General features: G+C 39.6%; 1 protein-coding gene and 1 long non-coding RNA gene across 13 annotated transcripts in view; one reads left to right on the top strand and one right to left on the bottom strand.

The window, feature by feature from the left end:
• Positions 1-19088, top strand: part of EYA2 (EYA transcriptional coactivator and phosphatase 2) — a 101217-nt gene that overhangs the window by 65346 nt on the left and 16783 nt on the right. For all 12 annotated transcript variants that reach the window (XM_055814372.1, XM_055814375.1, XM_055814371.1 and 9 more), the window contains 5 exons: positions 647-714; positions 2676-2853; positions 4458-4585; positions 5055-5138; positions 18986-19075. In XM_055814372.1, coding sequence (XP_055670347.1) covers positions 647-714; positions 2676-2853; positions 4458-4585; positions 5055-5138; positions 18986-19075 — 548 coding nt within the window. The remainder of the gene's footprint in view (positions 1-646; positions 715-2675; positions 2854-4457; positions 4586-5054; positions 5139-18985; positions 19076-19088) is intronic.
• LOC129785176 (uncharacterized) lies at positions 734-8314 on the bottom strand. Its single transcript, XR_008748813.1, has 3 exons — positions 6942-8314; positions 5865-5960; positions 734-1073 (listed from the first exon to the last, which is right to left on the bottom strand). It is a non-coding gene; the product is annotated as an uncharacterized LOC129785176 (long non-coding RNA).

Below are 19088 nucleotides of genomic sequence, written 5' to 3'. Positions count from 1 at the left end.
TCTTCACCCATAACATTTTTGTGGTAATGCTTCCTCCAGCTAAGGAGTCCTGGCTGGACATCAGCTGCTTCATTTGGGACAGAACCATGTAAAACTCACCTGTCCATCCTTTTTATTCCTAGTATCCCAGGATGAAGCAATGTTTTTGCTCCCTGCTGTCCCAGAAATATCAGCAATATTGTTTTTATGTGTGGGATATCAACACCAGGGAACAAATTTTCAGTCTTCTAAAAAAATCCCAGGTACCTGGTCCATAAGGACAGATTGCAGGACATACTGATGCGTGAAAGAGTGTGTGTGTGGTTATATACGTATATGAGGGGTTTTTGTACGGAAGATGATAATAAAAAACACTTCCATTATTTATTTGAGAAAGAAGTAATTGAATTTAACTGAACTTTAAATTTGGATTGAATCCTTGTTTTCCAGCTTTGTTTCCCAGTTCCCTAAGTGTTTGTTTTAGTGTAAGCAATGGTTGTCTTTCAGTAAGCAGCTCTCAGTAATAGCCTTAAGTCTTAACTGTCAAGATTAGTGATGATACACTTTTTTTCTAGTGAGCTGGTACTTTACTTCCTGTTGGAAATTGTTTATATCCTGTTACTTTGATTGGTGGTGTGGTTTATGACTGTGATATTCTTTCCCTTAGGCACAACAGGGATTTACCAGGGAGCCAATGGTCTGACAAATTCTGCAGGATTCAGTGCTGTGCATCAGGTATGGTTCAGCATTTTTATTGGCAACTTTGTCACTGAGAGGACTGGTGGATGAGAGAGATTATTCTGGTGTATTTACATATATTTAAGGTATTGCTATGTGTTTTGCTGAGCACCGCTGTGCTCTGTTCCTGTGGCCTGTCCGTTTCCTGGACTTCCGGGTTATCTTAATTAAGATGTGTGTATCGATACATACGCTTGCACAGACTGCAGTCCTTGCAGGAGGAGGATACCCCAGCAGTCTGCATGCTGCTGTAGCAGTGCCAAGAGCTTCATCATTCCTCTGCCATGTTACAACTTTCAGATGTTTTCCATCCTCTGCAGAGCGCTCTGCTTCTAGGATCGTCTGCTGTCTTGGCTCTGTGTAATGAATATGAACAATTTGAAAGAGGCGTTGGCAGGCCCTGATAAATATTGAGCCATCTGAGCTGTCTGTGTGCTTCCATCTTTGACAATACACCTGTCTGTGGGCTTCATGCTTCAGATACCTTGATAAATGTGTGTGTATAAATAAACAGCATGCGTATATACACAAGACAGATGTTTTTCAGTAGCAAATGGCTCTTCTTGATTGGACCAAACAAATGGGTACACTGTCCCAGAAAATGGGACAATTTGGTTGGCCAATAATTTCAATTCCGTGTTTGTAAGGTGATTGTTGACTTGTATTTTTGATCATAACAGTGGGTAATTTCTTTATTCCTTCAGGTTTTGGCTAAAGACATCAGCATTTGTTGATAGAAGTGCATTTGATTGAATTATAGAGGTTACCTATATATAATTGGGCTGTTTTCTTTATTTTGTGATATTCTTTAAGAGAAAACGATGAAATTCTCTCATTTCTTTTTCAGTTTAATTGTTCTTATGACAACTTGAGTCTTTGTTCTTGAGAGCTCCCTGGTGACTGAAAGTTAATGAAATAGCTGTGTCACAGACAAAAATGTAAGCTGTTAAGGAGGAAAGTGCTTTTAGTCTTTCTAAAGACTATTTATTATTTAATTTTATTTAATACCAGAGACTAATTGGCATTTCTGAGGAAATAAAAGCATTTTGCCAAAAGACAATCCCCAGACCATAAATACACTTCTCTATCTGAACAAGCAAACAGGTAGACAAGAGCAAGAGTTGCAACTAAAATGAAAAGAAACAAATTAAACCTTTTATGTTTTAATTGTCAAGAGAGAACTTTTCTTATCTGTTTTGATGTCCTGCTTCTCACAAAAAAAAGAACATGAGGATAATGGTATGAAGTTTGTTTGGGAGGCTTAAAATCAAGACAAAGGGTTTTGTGGTACCTCAGCTCCCCAAGGTCACTTACACCTCATATTTTTAGTTCATTTTTCTGTAGGGTAGGGAAGATAGCTCAGGCATTTAGTTATTGGTGAGATAGTTGGACAATGTCAACTGTGAACATTGACGCAAAACAATTGCTATTTTTTTCCCTTCATTTTTATAACCTATTCTAACAGCTGACCAGAAAATGTTGCTGATCATGGGAAAGCCTGTTTTGCTCCTTCCCTCACCCAATTATTTATTCTGTTCTAACTTCTTCCTAAGAAATTTTGTTTTACAAAAAAGAAGTTTCTGTATTTAGTTGTTTACAGAGACTGTGTGTTCCATTATGGCCCTTTTCAAAAAGCCACCCTACTTCACTCTATTGTTGAACTCTGTAATACAAAATGTGTCAGCACTGATAACTAAAATCCTATAGAAATCCTATAGACAAAGCAGAAATTGCCTGAGTTCTGACCCCTTGTGTTAGTTGATCATAATAATATAGGAGTGTGTTTAGGAGAAGCAGAAATGTAATTTTGTAAGTGACTGAAACATGGTTCTCCACTGAAATATTCCTGAACCATGACCTGCTGCATGCCTAGATAACACTGCCTTTGTGGTGCCTTACTCATTTATAAGATAAAACCAGATACACAGAAGTTGGATGTTTCTTTTTTCCCCTCAAAGGAATATTCATCATATCCAAGCTTTCCTCAAAGCCAGTACTCACAGTATTACAGCTCCTCCTACAACTCTCCGTATGTGTCTGCAAACAGCATCAGCCCCTCAGCCATCCCAACCTCCACTTACTCTCTGCAGGAGTCTTCTCACAATATCACCAGTCAGAGCACAGAATCGCTGTCTGGTACGTGCATCTTTGGTTTTCAGTTGGCAGTAAATGTAAACACTATAACCATGTTGTTTGGAATTTTTTAAAATGCATCTATTTACATGGATAACTCAGATTTCCTAGTACTTCACAGTTCTCCTTATATGATGCAACACAGAGTTTTGGGAAGAGATTCATTAGAAGCTCTGTAAAAACATCCTGTGTCATTTTCATGAGTATACAAGGTTTGATCTCTAAAGGTAGTACAGAAAGATAAAACAATTACATACAAAACCAAGATCAGTACTGAGGGCTAACATGGGTAGCAGTGAGTTCAAAACAGCCATGCTCTGAAAAAGCTCCCGAGTTTCCTGATTATGTGATAACTTTTTAGCCCATGTCTCTGTCAAGTTTTATATTCACCTCTTACAACATTTAATGTATGTATTCATAAATGAGTACATCAAGAGAGAGTTCCTCTTTTTAAAAAATCAACACAAACTGTTTGTCTAAGTTGGAAGTTCAAGGAGAATTCCATGCAAAAAGGCTTCAAAATTTGTCGCCTGTCTTTGAGTGCTTAATTTTTAAAGTCTCAAAGCTTAATGGTTTATGGATTTACTCATGGATTATAATCCTCCAATGTACTGTTGAAGTACAGTCTTCAGATATCACTTCCCTACTAAAGTTTTCATTGGCATGCAATAACATTTATATAAAATGCCACATAATTTGTGGATGATCACAGTATACACCCAGTGCAGGTCTGCTGACTTAAGAAACAAATCTGAACATCTGTGGTTGCTCTAAAAGAAAAATAAACTAATATTGTTTTTTAAAAAGAAGTGATCGCAGATTGCTCTAAAAGCAGTTGGAGGATTTTCTCTTCCTTAGATCTTATCTCAGCCTTTTTGAGAAAGGGCGATTTCAAAAAGGCTTGTTAGGCACAATCCAAGCTTCTCTGAAGAAGAATATGGTTATTCTAGGAAGGTGGAGAGGCCACAACTTAGCAAGGTGAAAAGAAAAATATGTTTGAAAAGGATTTGTAATGTAAGGTAAGTGAAATCCAGACAGGTTTGTGAAACTCAAGCCAATCAAAACAGATACTTTACACCAGGGAAATTCACCTTTGACTGTCTCTTCTCAGTTATTTCTAGAATAGTATCGTCTGTGAAATGGAATATAGCTAAAACTGGCTAGCTATATATTTTTAAATAAAAGTTGATGTTTAAAGTATATTTTTAATCATAAGCGTTCATCACATTTAAAATATTTTTTTTCAGAAGTTGAATTGGTCTTGGTTTCCTTTTCCATTGACTTTCTAATTTTTCTTTTGAAGGGGGGGGTGAAGAGTAAAATTCCAAAAGCTATTCTTTTTCAATGAAAAACATGGTAAGGTTTTTGAAGTGACACATCCATTTTAAAATGTTACATATACAATCTTGGTGATTTTTGAAATTGTTTTAACAGATCTTAGGAGTTAAAACATTTCTAACAATGTCATCTATTGACGTGAAAAGAGTAAGATTTTCTCATGGTGTTTTCACATGTTTCTGATGCTTTTCATTATAAGGTTTCATGCTTTAATTATAATGATAGAGTGCAAACTTTAACTTTACATGGAATTGCTCTTTTCATAATAGGGGAATATTCAACACCACCAGCAAAAGATACAGAAACAGACAGACATCACAGAGGGTCAGATGGCAAGGTACGAGCCCGGTCAAAAAGAAGCAACGATCCTTCCCCTACTGCTGACAGTGAGATTGAGGTAATGACTTTAATTTATATAATTTATATTCCCTTAGTAAATTCAGCAAAGGTAAAAAGTTGCATCTCTTTGTGAATCCCATGATCAGACTAGTGAGTGGTAAGAGCCAGAATAAAATCAGTAATATAACTGGAGGCTACAAACATGGGTAGTCAAAATAATAGCTCAGTTTCTATGTTACCAGCATGTCAAACTGTTCTTCATATGTACATTTCTTTCCTTTGGGCTTTTCATAAGTCTGCTGGTTTATTCCCCTGACTTGACATGCAACAAGGGCTTTCTGTGGTGTTAGGACAGCAGACTCTCAGGATGACTAGCGCACACATAATTCCAAAATTCCTGATGTTTCATTTTGCCTGCTTTCACAAAGCATCAACACTCAGTGCTCCAAATTTCCTGACTGAATGATTTCTTGCAATTGCTTAATAAGTAACTATATTTCTTTTTTCCACCCCATCTGTCATCACAGCGTGTGTTTGTGTGGGATTTGGATGAGACGATAATTATTTTTCACTCCTTACTCACGGGAACCTTTGCATCCAGATACGGGAAGGTAAAATTTAATTTTTTTAGTATTACTGCTTGTCCAGCCAAATTGCATCGGGAACTGTGGGGGCAGCTAATGAGACAGCTTTTCGAACAGATGCTGCCAATTTTATTCAGACATATTTGTGTAAATATGTCCTGTGGTATTTCCTTCTAACATGTGAAAATTTAATTTACCTCCCTTTCATGTTGCGAGTAGCCCCTTGTTTTTCAAAAGCCTGTATTGTTCAGTAGCTGCTAGATAGGACATCAGGATATTCTTTCAACGTCTGTCTTCTGCAAGAAAGAGCCTATCAAGCAGCCAGACAGCATTAACTCTAGCCTGAATGAGGTAATAAATTTTTTTTGTGAGACCAGTGTTTTCTTATGAATCTCAAACAACTTTTTAAGACAGATTTTGTGTCAGTCGAGGTCAGCGTGAAGAATACTGGCTGTGCTTCTCACATGTCTGCTGAAGCTCACATTTTTAAGGAGTTTTAGGAACCATATTTTTAGCTATCCATACTTTAGATACCCTTTCTGAAATCCAGGCAATTCAATTTTTTTAGGTAACTCTCTCTGTGGCTGAACAGACTGAACTTGACTGCTAAGGAGAAAACACTGGCTCTTGGATTTAGTACCAGGTGCTTCAGTTTCTTCCTAAGAGAGCTTTTTATGATAAAAACTTAAGTCACTTTGAATTACAGAATGTCAAACACTTTTAAATGGGTAGGAAAAAAGACAGTATCATTACCTAATTAAAGGTGGATGACCTAGTTGGCAGCTGTTTCCACACATGGCTTTGAACAGTCAGCTTCATCAGGAGACTGGAAAATAACCCTGCTTCTCTCTAGAAAGCAGAAATATGATTTGACATCATTTCATGGGTTTACCAGCTGTACTTATTTTACGATGGTTATAACAAGCTGAATGTGTAATTAGTAAGATAGATTTATTGTTCGCTGTTAGATGTGCACAGTTGTAAAGGATATAAAATGGTGTTTGTGGTGTGGAAGTCTACTGCAGCACTTGGAATGCTGCTAACACTTCTAACAACACCCTCTGAAAAGCAAGGACGTGTTTCCAAGCAGGGATTTATTCAGACCTATGTTGTACAAGGTAATTGAAGCGGTTACTTTTCCCAGGGAATGTAATGAACGAGGCTGTCTGAGGTATACATGTATAAGCTCAAACCTACTGCCAGCAAAAAAATAGAAAGAATTAAGCAGGATCAGGAAACATAAACTCAGGCTGCGTAGGTCTGTTATGTGGTCATGGTTAGCATTGGGTAGGGGCTGCAGTATGCGTGTGGAGAATTCCCTTAATGGGCTGACTTTGTCCTAGCATAAAACTTCTGAAGCAGATGCCTTCATCTGCTGCCTCCTGCACAGATTTAGAAGGTTTGGATTTGGGGTCTGCTGCATGGGGGCAGATGGTGATGGACCGAGGGGTGTGATGGGCCTGTGGAGGTCAGAAGCCCTGCCGCTGCAGTACCTGTGAGCTCTTGCTGATGGGCTGCCCCAAAGGCAGACTGGTGTGGGGATGAAATGGGGTCAAGGAGTGGAGCCAGAAGGGTTTATCAAAAGCACTCGGCAGTGGTTAAGCTGTTCTGTTGGCTGTGAGAGCAGAGTTCAGCCAAGACTGGATACTTGTGAGCAGCAGCATGCAAAAGGGACTAGGGAGAGAGAAGCAGGAAAATGGAAACTCAAGTGATTGTCTGCTTTGGAAGGCCTTTAAAGGTACAAAATGACAAACTTCTATTGGCTGTTTCCTTTGTGCAAATGTAAAGAATCATACAAACAGGAATATTTTCTTTGAATGAATGAATCACCTTTTCTGTTAAGTTACAACAGGCTCTTTGAGAAACTTCTCTAGAAGGATTTTTTTCATAGTTCTTCATTTGTTTCATCAGTATTAAATTCCTCAGGGCTTTCCTATAAGGGAAATGGTTGTGTTATAAAAGCATTATAGGCTAACAGCTTGATCTAAAGACAACCGGAGGCTTTGGTGGGCTTTGGAACAGACCTAAACCAAGAGGAAAATACAGCACACTCAGACAGGCTGTCCTGGGAGTTGTTAAATAGTAACACAATTCAAAAATGTTTAAGTGAGCTGAACTGTCAAGTACAAGTGAAGCAGTGAGCCAGAGGTTAGTAGAGTTCCAGAATTTCTCACTTGAATAATGTAGGAAGTGTTAATCTCAAAGTACATTAAGTATCAAGACCTAAAATTCTTATTTTTGTCTGTAATTGATTATAAAATATTCATGTGCCTGTAATCAGACATACACGTGCTTTGAATTAAATCTCACACATGGAGGTCTTGATTCTGTATGTCTTCCTCCAGAAAAAGTACCAGTTTATATGACCTTCATCTCACCAACAGTAATGTCCCAGTATCATCCCATCTGTTGCACTAGTAGAGCTACTGTGGAGGCACTCAAAAGAATTAGTCTATGAAGTTGATCAAGCTGAAGAAAAACACCTCTTTCTGGGGTGATTTTTCTGAGAAGAGGGGAGGAGGAACATCAACCATAGCTTCAGAGGTTTGGGTCTAAACTCCTGTGTTCTTTAGCTACAAAAACTCAAATGGTTCTGCATGTTGCCCCTTTCTGGGTCATGACAGCAATAGGGAGCTGTCCAAAAATAATCAGATTTTGAAAAAGAAAAAAGAAAAAAAGGGAAAATTTCACAAAAAATTTTATAAATTGTAGTCATATTATTAATCATTAATGCTTCAGTGTATATTTTCTGACCTGATTTCATGTGACAACTTTTGGTTTCTGAGGGAAAAGTCTGTGGTCTTTACCATAGATACAGGGACCTCAGAGCATGGACAGTTCATCTGTAGTGTTTGGAAAATAATTTGTTCGCAGCATTAGTAGAAGTTAAACCACAAAATTGATTCAAGGTTAAATCATGAATGAATAGCCCAGCATAGGTTGCTCCTTTTTTGTCCCCTCTGGCCAAACTTTGTACTATCCCACAGATTCCACAGTCATCAGACATTTGGTCTTAATGTCTTTCCCATACAGTCACTGCAGTGTAACCTTTACAGTGGCAGAGTGGCCTGCAAATTCACATCTCCTTTTTCTTTCTCGCCCATGGTTGAATGGATGGATACCTGTACAAACACACAGAGTCGTAGTCTAAGTGATCAGGGCAGCAAAGCTGTCAAACCCAAGGAAATCTCTTCACCCTTTGGTTTCTCAGCAGGAGGCCCTCTGTCAAGAAAAGGCAAAACCCCAGAAGTTCCATAAACAGTTAACCCTGGATATTATGTTCAGGAGGGTTTAAAAACCTGTTCTGCAGGCTTCTTATAAGTACAGAATATTTACCATGTGCCTAGAGACTGCAACAGATGTAGACCATCATTATAGTTTAATATTCTGTCCACCCAGCCCTTTTTAATACCTTCAGGCATGATAGAGCTCCCATTCAACAGGCAGGTGGCTGCAGCCTTTACGATGTCTGCAGAGATCTACCTGCCAAATCACTGACTAAACATGGGAAAAACAGGTCAAAATCCTTAACAGTGCTGCTGGGGTTTCACAGAGTTGGGTAAAAGTCAAGGGTCTTTGGCTATTTGTTTGAAGCAGCTAGGTGTAATACAGAAAGACTCTTTTGGTGGTATTAATTCAGATACAATAAAAAGAGATGGCATGCATGCCTGTGCCAAAAAAAAATCACGAGTCCATTCCCCTTTTTCTGACGGAGATATTTGCAAGCTTGTTCCATAATCTGTGTTGTCAAAGCATGTTAAAAAAATCCTGCATCTCTTCCAGTCCAAGAAATTCTAAGTATTATATTGCAGATTCATTCCAGCACTGGAAGGACGGGTATCAAGAAGGACTAGTTAAGAAAAAAGGGGGCACTGGGTGCATTGTTTTCCCTAGCTGAGGGGTATGTGTGAAGCTAATAACGTTTTCTCAGTATTTTGTGTTGTTCCCAGAATATGTATTCTTCTCTGTGTTGGTACACTCCTTGGGATTTTAGTGTCAAAATGAATTTTGAGTAAAGCAAAATCTGGAGTTAGAATTCATCTTTATGTGCAAGTTACTCTGAAATCGTGGAACTAAAGGGAAGTTATTTTATTTTAGTACTGACCTAAAGAATTGCATACGTAGGACAGTCTAAATTTTTGAATTGTGTTGCATCTTTATCAGTACTTTGGTGATGTCTGCTGATACCTGGGCATTACAATCTATAAAATTCCCTGTAAGATGTGGAGGAATTTCTGAGATTGTTTAGCATCTTGAATTGGTTCAAATAAAGAAAATTGTAGTCATGCAAAGTCATGTTCTAGATTTTCGTTAACCTTAACTGAAAGGTGTTTGAATTGCCTGTGTTACACTGTGTCCCTGTGAGCTTGGACTATGTGGTTTTTGCCTAGAGTGGCTGCTCTGGCTACTTTCAGTGGGGACTTGCAGTTTGCCTCGTAGTTGCTTGATTGATGTAGAGGCTGTTTTTCTATGATAGCTGTATTTTTTGATTGTATTTGCATTTCAGAAGTGGCAACATGAGATTTATCCAAATTGTGTCACAAACATGAGTGTGATAGTGACAGCGCCTGCACTCAAGTTTCCAGCCTGTGCAAACATGGGCTCTGCCTCTCTGATGAGGGACTTGCAGTGGCAGAGGTATGTGAAGGACCAGGAGAAGGTACTTCAACAATAGCAGGGCCTCCAGACTTTTTGGACAGAGTAGCTACAATTGCTGCTTGGCCCAGTTGAGGGTAGGACATAAATACGATTTTCTAGCATTTCAAGCAAATTCATAGCTGCTGTATGTTGGCTGTCTGTGAACTGGGCTGTCTTATTCTCACCAAAAATGATGTTGTGGAGCTAAAAACTTTATTCCTCAAAGGTTTCACTGGCAGCTACATGTTCTTACAAAAAGTTTTCCTTTAAGTGAACTATAATTTCCAATTAAAAAAAGAAAGTCATTGAAAAGTTCCTGCTTGGCTCTACACGAGATCCTTGTAAAACCCTAGGGTTGATTTTTTTTTTTCCCCCTGCTTTCAATGAATGCTTCAAGTAGCTTGTGCTTTTCCCTGCTTTGTTCTCTTGCAGGACCCTAAAGCCAGGACCTGATTGAAACACCATAGGGATTTAATCAGATCTGATGGTGATTCATGCTTCTAATGGCCGAATCTGTCCTTTACTACTTTACAAACTGAGAAGGAATAAAACCCCATTTTATTGCTCGGCTGTTAAAAACTATTTGTAGAAGTTGCTAAGGTTCAAATCAAAAGCGCCCTCCCTTGAGAACTATTAGTTAATTCTAAGTGCCATGGCGTTGCTTTTTTTCTTCTTCTCTCGCTTGAGATGTGGCCTTATATCACTACTGCTGCTCAGACATCTGAGAGTTTTCCATTCCTTTGACAAACGTGAGCCAAAGTGCTTAAGGACATCTGTTTATTTTATTTCTTTAATGAGAAAACCTTCCAATTTCTGACTGGCTCAGCTGTGTTTATTTACATTTTGTTAGTCATATGTGTGGGGCACCTTGGGACGTTAAAAACCTGCAGAGGCCTATGCTGAGGGCTGCTAGCAGGCATCCTGGTCAGAAAGGCAGAATAAGCCCTTCCTAAGGAAAACACAGTCCTTGGAACTCCATAAAATAGATTTTCAAAACAAATAGAGCCTAATTCACTCAGTAGATCATGGATTAAGTCAAGATGAATACAATTTGGAAAGGATTTTCTGAGGAAGTTGGAGATTTTTTTACCCACTGGAGGCTAAACCTTGTATTTAATGCCTTTTTAAGTTAAATTAAAAAAGCATTCAATCACTGCAGGTAATAAAGAAGTCTGTTACTTTAGACATGCTGCTATATCAATTATTAGTTCATTATTGGAGAGAAGGGAGTAAATAATTCCAGCCATTTTATTATTTCAAATGTGTATTTCGGGAGCAAACATCTGTGTTTATCATCTGTACTGGTTGATGAGAAGCAGCAGCAGAAACAGCAAAACCAGATCCACAACAGCTTAGACGGTGGGCATGGGAGATGCTCTGAGCTCATGTAGATATAACCTCTTGTACTAGAGCTTAGGTGAGCAGAGGGTTTTCTAAGCAAAGTGCATGTGTGGCATTTGGAAGTATTAAAGGATTATTTTTGACATAAAACATATCAGAAACAATGGAGGATTGTCAAACAAGCATGAGTAAAGGGAACCTGCTTTCCAGTGTCACTGAATTGTGACTTGATTTTAGGGGGGAAATTGTTTTAAAAGAACAAAGGGACATAACTTGTGTTAGGAAGTTGCATGTGCAAAATGTGCAGTTGGGCTGACGGTTACGCACTGTGATGTGTTTCCACCAAGCTTTCCAGGAGTTCTGTATTTTTCACAGAGCTATCAAGGGCTTACATACAGAAATACAGTGTTTTTCCTGTGTTGAGGGGAAGGGAATGAAGACGTGTTTTGTTTAAATTCCATTGCTTCTTTTGACTTTTATGTCGTCTGTAGTAAAAAGGAATTATTTGTAGATTTCTGGTCATGAACCTTTTGTATTACTAAATAAAAATAATCTCCATTTGTTCTCAAGCATCATGGCCCAGCTTTTAACCTGTGTTTAAGTACAATATTCCCACAGGACTGGAATTCATTTCAGAACTCATGGGTTCAAACTCTGGATAAATTAGCGTAGTCATTACTGCTTGTCCCTAAGCATAGTTCATTTAGAGATTCAACCTCCATGTGTTCTTGAATGTGAGGCTTTAGTGACTGACATGTCCATTTACTTACTGGAAAAATGTCCAAGGCATAGTCCCCAACCATTTCTGAACAGATATGTGCTGGTAAAAGGGGACTTCTCCAGTAAATAATAAGCAATACTTTAGAAGTACCTCTCAAGTCAAAGTGAGGGTGAATATGAAAAGGTATCTGAAGAAAAGGGATAAAGGGATAGAATTGTATTTGCTCTCAGCCTAGCGTGGACTGTTCACACTGTGATGACTGTAGACACTATTCATTTTAAATTCGGTAGTTTGTCTAATAAACCTGCATATATCAATGTTTAGGTAAAACAACATGTCTTCATTTGGGGGGAAAAAAGTTTAGAGCCTGAAAAGCTGAGTGATTCCACTTGAAAAAGGACAATCCTTTTGTAAAAAGTCTGAAGTGTAGTCACTTAAGTTAGTCGCTTCTGATAAGGGGTTTCAGCTCCTGAGCTACTTGGTTACTTAAAACAACTTTTCTCACAAATACTCCCTCTCTCACTTGAAAAGCACTGAGGAGCCTAGGTCTGGGTGCAGCCTGTGTCTATTAAAAAGGTAAAATTGCAAGCTAAGGTATTGAAGTATAGTAAAAGAGCTAAGTGTGTTCTCTTTCTCAAAAAGACGTGGACTTACTTGAACTAGCACTGACGCACATGGTTAATTTTCCATTATTATTGGAAAGCCTTATTCACGTCTCAAATTCTGATCAAGGTATAAAATGTTACAACCAAAGAATGATTGTTCTCACACTCTTTTTGTTCAAACATGTTGACCAGGCATTTATATCTTTGGGTTTTTTTAGTAGTAGTAGTAGAAGTATTTTTATACTACAACCAAACTGGTCCATTTTCCAAGAGTTTCTAAGTAATTAAACCCAATTAAAACTATTAAATTCTTTCTTTTGGTGACAACTTCATTATTAACAGCTAACTACAAGGAGGAGATTTAACTTAGAAAGCCCTTGATTGTATACTAATCCGTCTCTCACCTCTGGCTGACACCTGTGGCAGATAAACCCTATAGAATAGGAGTCTGATGAATACTCTTAATTAATACTTTCTTCCTTGTAGAAAAGTAATTATTTGCTCATGGCATAAACAGGTATTTGGCAGGGATTTAAAGAGACTGATTAGTTTTAAATACTAGGGCTTTATTTTATGTTTTTTTAAAGCAGGGTGTGGGGGAGGTCTGAATCCAAGATTCACACTCAGAATTACTTTGTCCTAACATTTTGAATGTCGGGTTAATTGGCACATTGCTAAATAGACGCAGAGTCAGACAACAAGCTGATTTGTTATCCGTCTCAAAGGAGCCAGCTTTGCCCCTTTGCTAATGGCCTGCAAGTCTGAACAGGGTACCTGTAAGGCAGAAGCTTGGAATGGGCTTTGGAGCCAGGATGGGAGGCGAGAGTGACTTGCACTTGAGAGATTGCCAGAGATAAGTCTGCTTCTCCCTTCCAAAATTACAGTGTACAAGACGGGAGAGCTGGCTGTGGGACATCCAGCCAACTGGATTAGTAGTAGCTGCAGGTGTTAACAAATACATGTCTCTCTAATGCATACTCTAGGGCAAATATAAGCACTTTATGAAAAATCAGTCTGTTTCAGGAGAGCAGTGGTAAGAAGGTTTTAATACAGAGCCATTTGGGAGGATGCTGACAGTGCAGTTTGAAGTGTGGCTACAACGCACATGGGCTTTTGTGTAGGTAATGCTAGTACCTTTAATAGTGAAGGTACAGCAACAAAGGCTTCTGTGTAGGTTAACTCCTGAAGAAGGATCTAGGGACGTAGTATGTTTAATACTTTTTTTTTAAAACGTAGTATGCTTAATACAAATCTGGGTACAAATAGCTGCAAGTATTTGCAAAATTTGCTGCAAAATTTGCAGCTATTTGTACCCAGATTTGGTAGTTTAAAGCTAGTTTGGGTATGCCTACACATTCTGCATTCCCTTTGTTTTGCTAAAATTGGAGTTTCACATGGAGTGAGCAGACCTAACTTCCCATTTTAATCCACTGCATTAATAGGGAAATACTTGTTCTTTGCTCTCCTCCAGGTTTTGTGGAAATCATCTTTAGGCAAAAACATACTGAAGGTTGTTCGACAAGCTTCTTTTAGCCGTCTTCTGTTATCCTGTTACTCAGAATGAGGGGACAGAATGAAAGCAGAAACAGAAATTAATTTTAGGCAAGTTGTAACTAGCTTGGAGGACATAACTCAAATTGTAATTTTAAAATGTAATTCACTTCAGATGTACAGAGCTAGTTCAAGGGTTAGGAACAGTGCATGCAGGTAGCCAACATAAAAGCAAAATTCAGAGCAAATGTGTCAGCTTGTGCCATTGGGGTATGAAAGAAAATGCTCCCCTTGGTGAATGGGCACTTTTGTCTTCCTCCGCAGCACGTTCCACAGGCTTCCGTTGCCCACATTTTCCTCTAGTAGAACTGTCTGCTGAACAGGCAGCAAAATTACCCCAAAATAAGCAAGATGGGGAGCTGGGAGTTGGCAGTGCCTCACTTACAGTGGAAGTTACCTTGCTCACAAGGTCTGGCCACTGCCAGCAGGGAAGCAATAGCCCATCAATCCTTAGCTGAAAGTCACAACTCTGACAGAAAGAGCAGAGAGACGTGTTCAGGGATGCTCTTTAGGGCAAACATTTTTCATCCAAAATGTTAAAAAAAGGGCTTATCTTACTCTTTGTATGTTTTGATCCTCTGTTGTTCATGAAGGAGTAGTAGGGAATGGGGGCTTTTTACCTCTCAGTTCCCTGAAGATGTGCGCTAAGCAGAAATGGGCAGCTGTGAAACTACTCCTCCTGATTTTTTGGAAATGGAACTGAAGGGTATTATTTTGAGAACAAATATTTCAGAATGATCAGTGCTCCCCTGGTGCTTATTTCCCCTGGCTGATGGGAAGAAGCTTGTTAAAGCTGTGTGTTGGAGGGTCAGGAGTGCCTGGTCTGTCTGTCCAAGCGCTAGAGGTTAGCACTAAACGTAATTTGTGGGGCTGTTTAATTTTGACCCTGAAGGAAGCTCCAGCAATGGTGCATGGTAGAGGTGGGGCATATAGGGATACACTGTGGTGCTGGAGGTTCTATTTACAGAAGGAGTTTATTGCCTGTTTTCCATTCCTGCCTCTCATTGTCCTTGTTTGTGAAAGCATGACTTGTAGATTAGCAGAGGGGTAGGACCTTGCTCTTCTAGAATTACTAAACAAGCATTCAGGGTTGAGTTTTTAGATTAATCTGTTTTCACTGTAAAAAGTGGTTCCTGGAGGAGATTTGATTTCAAGCTGTCTGTGGTCCATTCTTGCTTGGGCTTCACATGCATCAGAAAACATTGGCTAGATCTGTTACCCAGGAAGCTTCTTCCGAGGTCTCCGGGGTGCACTTTTCCTATGGAAGAACATGCTAGCAGGGATCATCAGTATGAATGTGGCAACTTTATGTTGCTTTGGAAAACTCGCATTACTCTAACCATAGGCATTAGCAGTCTACCAGGGCAGTCACTGCAGCATTAGAGATATCCATTAGTGGTACAAGGTTTCTATGCCTAGAAGGAGCTCTCCATTAACATCTTCAGATAAATTTCATAATTCTCTTTCAGATTATTTACACACTGTGCAGAGAATTTGGACAACACATTGATTGATATACCTGTCTCATTTTGGTGCTTTCCCATCAGTCTGATTTTCAGTACTTGAACTGAAAGCTGTAGTGACTGTGTCTTTCCTCTGTGTGGGTACAAGTTTTAGCACAGTAGGGTTCAAGTCTGGGACTAGTGCTTCTAGATGCTGCAGTAATGCAAATAAATAACTGCCAGTGGAACATTGGCCTAGTGCCTCTAGACACCTATATCATACTGGGAGCGCTGATTTGCCTTTTAACTTTATCAGCCTCTTTAAGACTTGGAAGCGTGCCTTGCTATAGAGGAAATGTCCATACTGTGAAAGCAGTGATGCCAAATCATTTCCCCAAACGACTTCCCCTCTGGGTGGTAAAGTGCATTTTTCTGTTTTATTTTCATTCCATCATACTCTCTATCTCAAGAGAAAGATTTTTTTCCTCTCATCTACAGTTTAATTTCCATATTGTTTAGTTTAAGAGAAGGTAACTTACACACTGTGGAAAATGTTTCTTACTCCCCATTAGTGATTAATACCAATAAAGCTAAAGACAAAACATAGAGGATAAATGACAGATACCAACCAATGAGACTTCCTGAAAGAGTTTTAAAGGCTAATGATCCTTGAAATGTACAAAAATAAATTGCTTCATTAAAAACTCTTTTACAAAATAATTTCTTCCTAGCAGCATTTTCTTCAAAACAGTTCCCTTGTGTACCTACACCTGGGTAGTAAAATTTTATTCAGTGCTGTTCGCATGGGGCCACAGTCAGATGCCCTGATTACGCCTGTGACCCTGCGCCTCATCAGGGGAGCAGGTTTGGGGCTTAAAATTAGAAACCTGTTCAAGGCAAGTCTGTTGAAGTTTACTTTTTGCCCAGAGGAGATAGTGCCCTTCTTTCTGGGACAGCAACAAGCATGTTTAAACATGAGTGACAGAGCTTTTCTTTAGATGGGCACAATGCTTGTGAGTCACACACATGGCTGAAACCACAGCCATTCTGCTCTAATTAAAGAGAGCTACACCAAGAATGCGTAATAATTAGGTTAGCGTGTAATACACCATCCATGTCAACAGCATCTGCTGCGAAGGTTGATTGAAACGTACTCGTCCTCCAAACATTGTGCTCCCTGTTAGAGCTCCTCAACTAATTCATTACTGTCCTGTCATACAATAACATGACTCCGCAGAAATCTGCAGAAAATTAGAGGAAAGACTACATATAAATCTGCCCTGGTTTAGCATGGCTTGTAACTTTAGTGGAGAAAAACCCACATAAACATAAAGATGAGAGATCCCTGTCCTAATGAAGATGAATTACAAAAAAAAAAACCTGTTGTGGGAATGCTCTTTTTTATTTTCCAAGTTGTCTGTTGTTGTTTAGTTTGAACAGGCACAATGCTTTTGAGCTATGAGTGTTTATAAAGTTAGCCACAGCTTATTTTTGCTTGTGTTTTGAAGTATTTAATGAATAAGAAAATGTTCTGCTGGGAACCTTGCTTGCATCAGTGTGTTTCTATGCTTTTTCTGTGGGTTTAGGAACAAGGTCGGTTGTTTGGGGGCAGGAGGGGTGGTTGACTTCATGCATAAGAGACATGGGAAAATGACTGAGACTCATTTAATATCGCAGTGTATCAGGCTGTGTACAGCAGGTCGCTTGATTGTGTTTCAGATAAACAGATCCGCAGAGGCTGTATCCAGTGCCCACTGGGCAGCTGTAAGCCAACAACAGTAAGCCAAGAGCTGTAGGAGCCCAGCATCCGCCATCCCCCATCCAAGGGGCGGCTTGGAGCACTAAGTAGATCTGCTGTGCACATGCAGTCAGCTGTTCATGTAGCCCTCCAAGCCAGAAGAAAGGGAAGTGGCCCAGCCGAAAGTGTCAGTCACTTCTGCCATGCAGGATTGTCCGTGGGTGGCTTCTCTGGACAAGCAGTTAGCCCCATCAGCTTGGGCTGATTTAAGCTGGCGCTTGCTGACTTGGCAAGGAAATGAAATGACAGCCCTCTCACAGGCAGTTGTGGTGTCTCAGCTGGGTTGCAAGGGGCAGGGAAAAACATTAATTTTCTAAAATAAGTCAACTAAATGCACAAAAGTAGAGCAGCAGGTAGTGCAGTCCTTCTCCAGGGGAATTTACTTAAGGTTTTGCTACTGATGTAGGAGCAAGATCAGGATGTGAGAATGTTCACACTTGCTTTAGAACACATAGAAGCCATTTTAGAGCTGCTGGCATGTGCATTTTTACATTCTCTTAATGGTTAAAAAAACTGTGGTTTAAAAATGCTGCAGGCAGCCAGAACTGCTGCATCATGTCCTTTCCTTTTAAGAAGCATTTTGGGACCCTCCTGGGGAAGGGCCAAGTTAGACCCACACCTGACTAGGCAGGGGGCTGCTGGTATAAGAAAATGGCAGAATGAGCCAACTGTCGCAGTTAGCCACAGCCCACACAGACAGGAGCATCGGGTGCATGTTGCCATTTCTAACACTACAATGACAGGTGAACCCATCCAGCATTTTAATGTGCTGTGTCTTGTCTTGTTTGTCTTTTTTCTTTTTTCTTTTTTTCCAATCGATATAGCTGTTTGGGTGTAACTGCTATTATGGCTACAGTTCTGGTTCTGCAGGCATGCTTTATACCACTGCAGAGCACGCTGTACTGAGCAGGAATAGTATGACTGTACTTGGACAGGCATTTTATCATGCTATAATTGGTTTTGCGTGGTAGGATGGGATTGGTTTAACTCTGCTGATGCTGTTAAATAAGTGGGCAGCATCAGTGGGGATGGAAGAGCTTTAAAGAAGTGTGGCTGCTCTTGCATCTCCTGTCCAGGTGCACATGTGCTGCTGAGGGCAGTAGATTATCACGTGCTGGGCTCTGATGTGGGAGCAACACATCTGCCTTTCTGTCCTGTTCTGTGCTGATCACCTGAGCTAGTAAAGACCTAAGCCAAGTTGTGAGATACACAGATTGCATCCTTTAGAGAAAGAGGCTCTATTTATGTTTGAGCTCTTGGGTTCTGTTTTCCGATTTTGCTCACCAAGTTGTTGTTTGACATTAAAAGAGAATAATGCTGACCTTCTATGGCTGGTTTGAAGAAGGAAGTTAGGGAAGGATCACCCTCCGTGTACTCTGTTGCTCTTAATGATCCCCTAACGGTTCACTAATAATGCTATTGGAAATCAATTATTGGTCTAATTTACTGAAGTAGTTTTTATATAGTCTCACTGTTTAAAGGTTTTTGTTACATCATCTGAGGTGTGTGGGCTGTTGTTGGTCAAGGGGAGCCATAGATAATCTTCAAAGAAAAGAATGTGATTATCTAGGAGAGCAAAAGAAAGGATGGGAAAAGCATGCTGAGATACACTTGGGAAATAAAATTACTTTAATTAACATATCTTTAGAAACAGGAATGTGTAGATCCTATGTTTGCCCCAAGATCTTCCACTCACCCCCCCCCCCCCAAAAAAAAAAAACAAACAACAAAAAAACCCCAACAAAGTTAATAGGAAAAAAATTATTTTCCCCTGACAGGACACTACAACGTCTGTGCGGATAGGTCTTATGATGGAAGAAATGATCTTCAACCTTGCAGATACACATCTGTTCTTTAATGACCTGGAGGTATGTAGCTGCT

This window comes from Falco peregrinus, chromosome 9, assembly GCF_023634155.1.
Source record: "Falco peregrinus isolate bFalPer1 chromosome 9, bFalPer1.pri, whole genome shotgun sequence".
NCBI classification, from domain to species: Eukaryota; Metazoa; Chordata; class Aves; order Falconiformes; family Falconidae; genus Falco; species Falco peregrinus.
The sequence above is the reverse complement of the archived record's forward strand: the minus strand, read 5'-3'. Positions and strand labels throughout refer to the sequence as shown.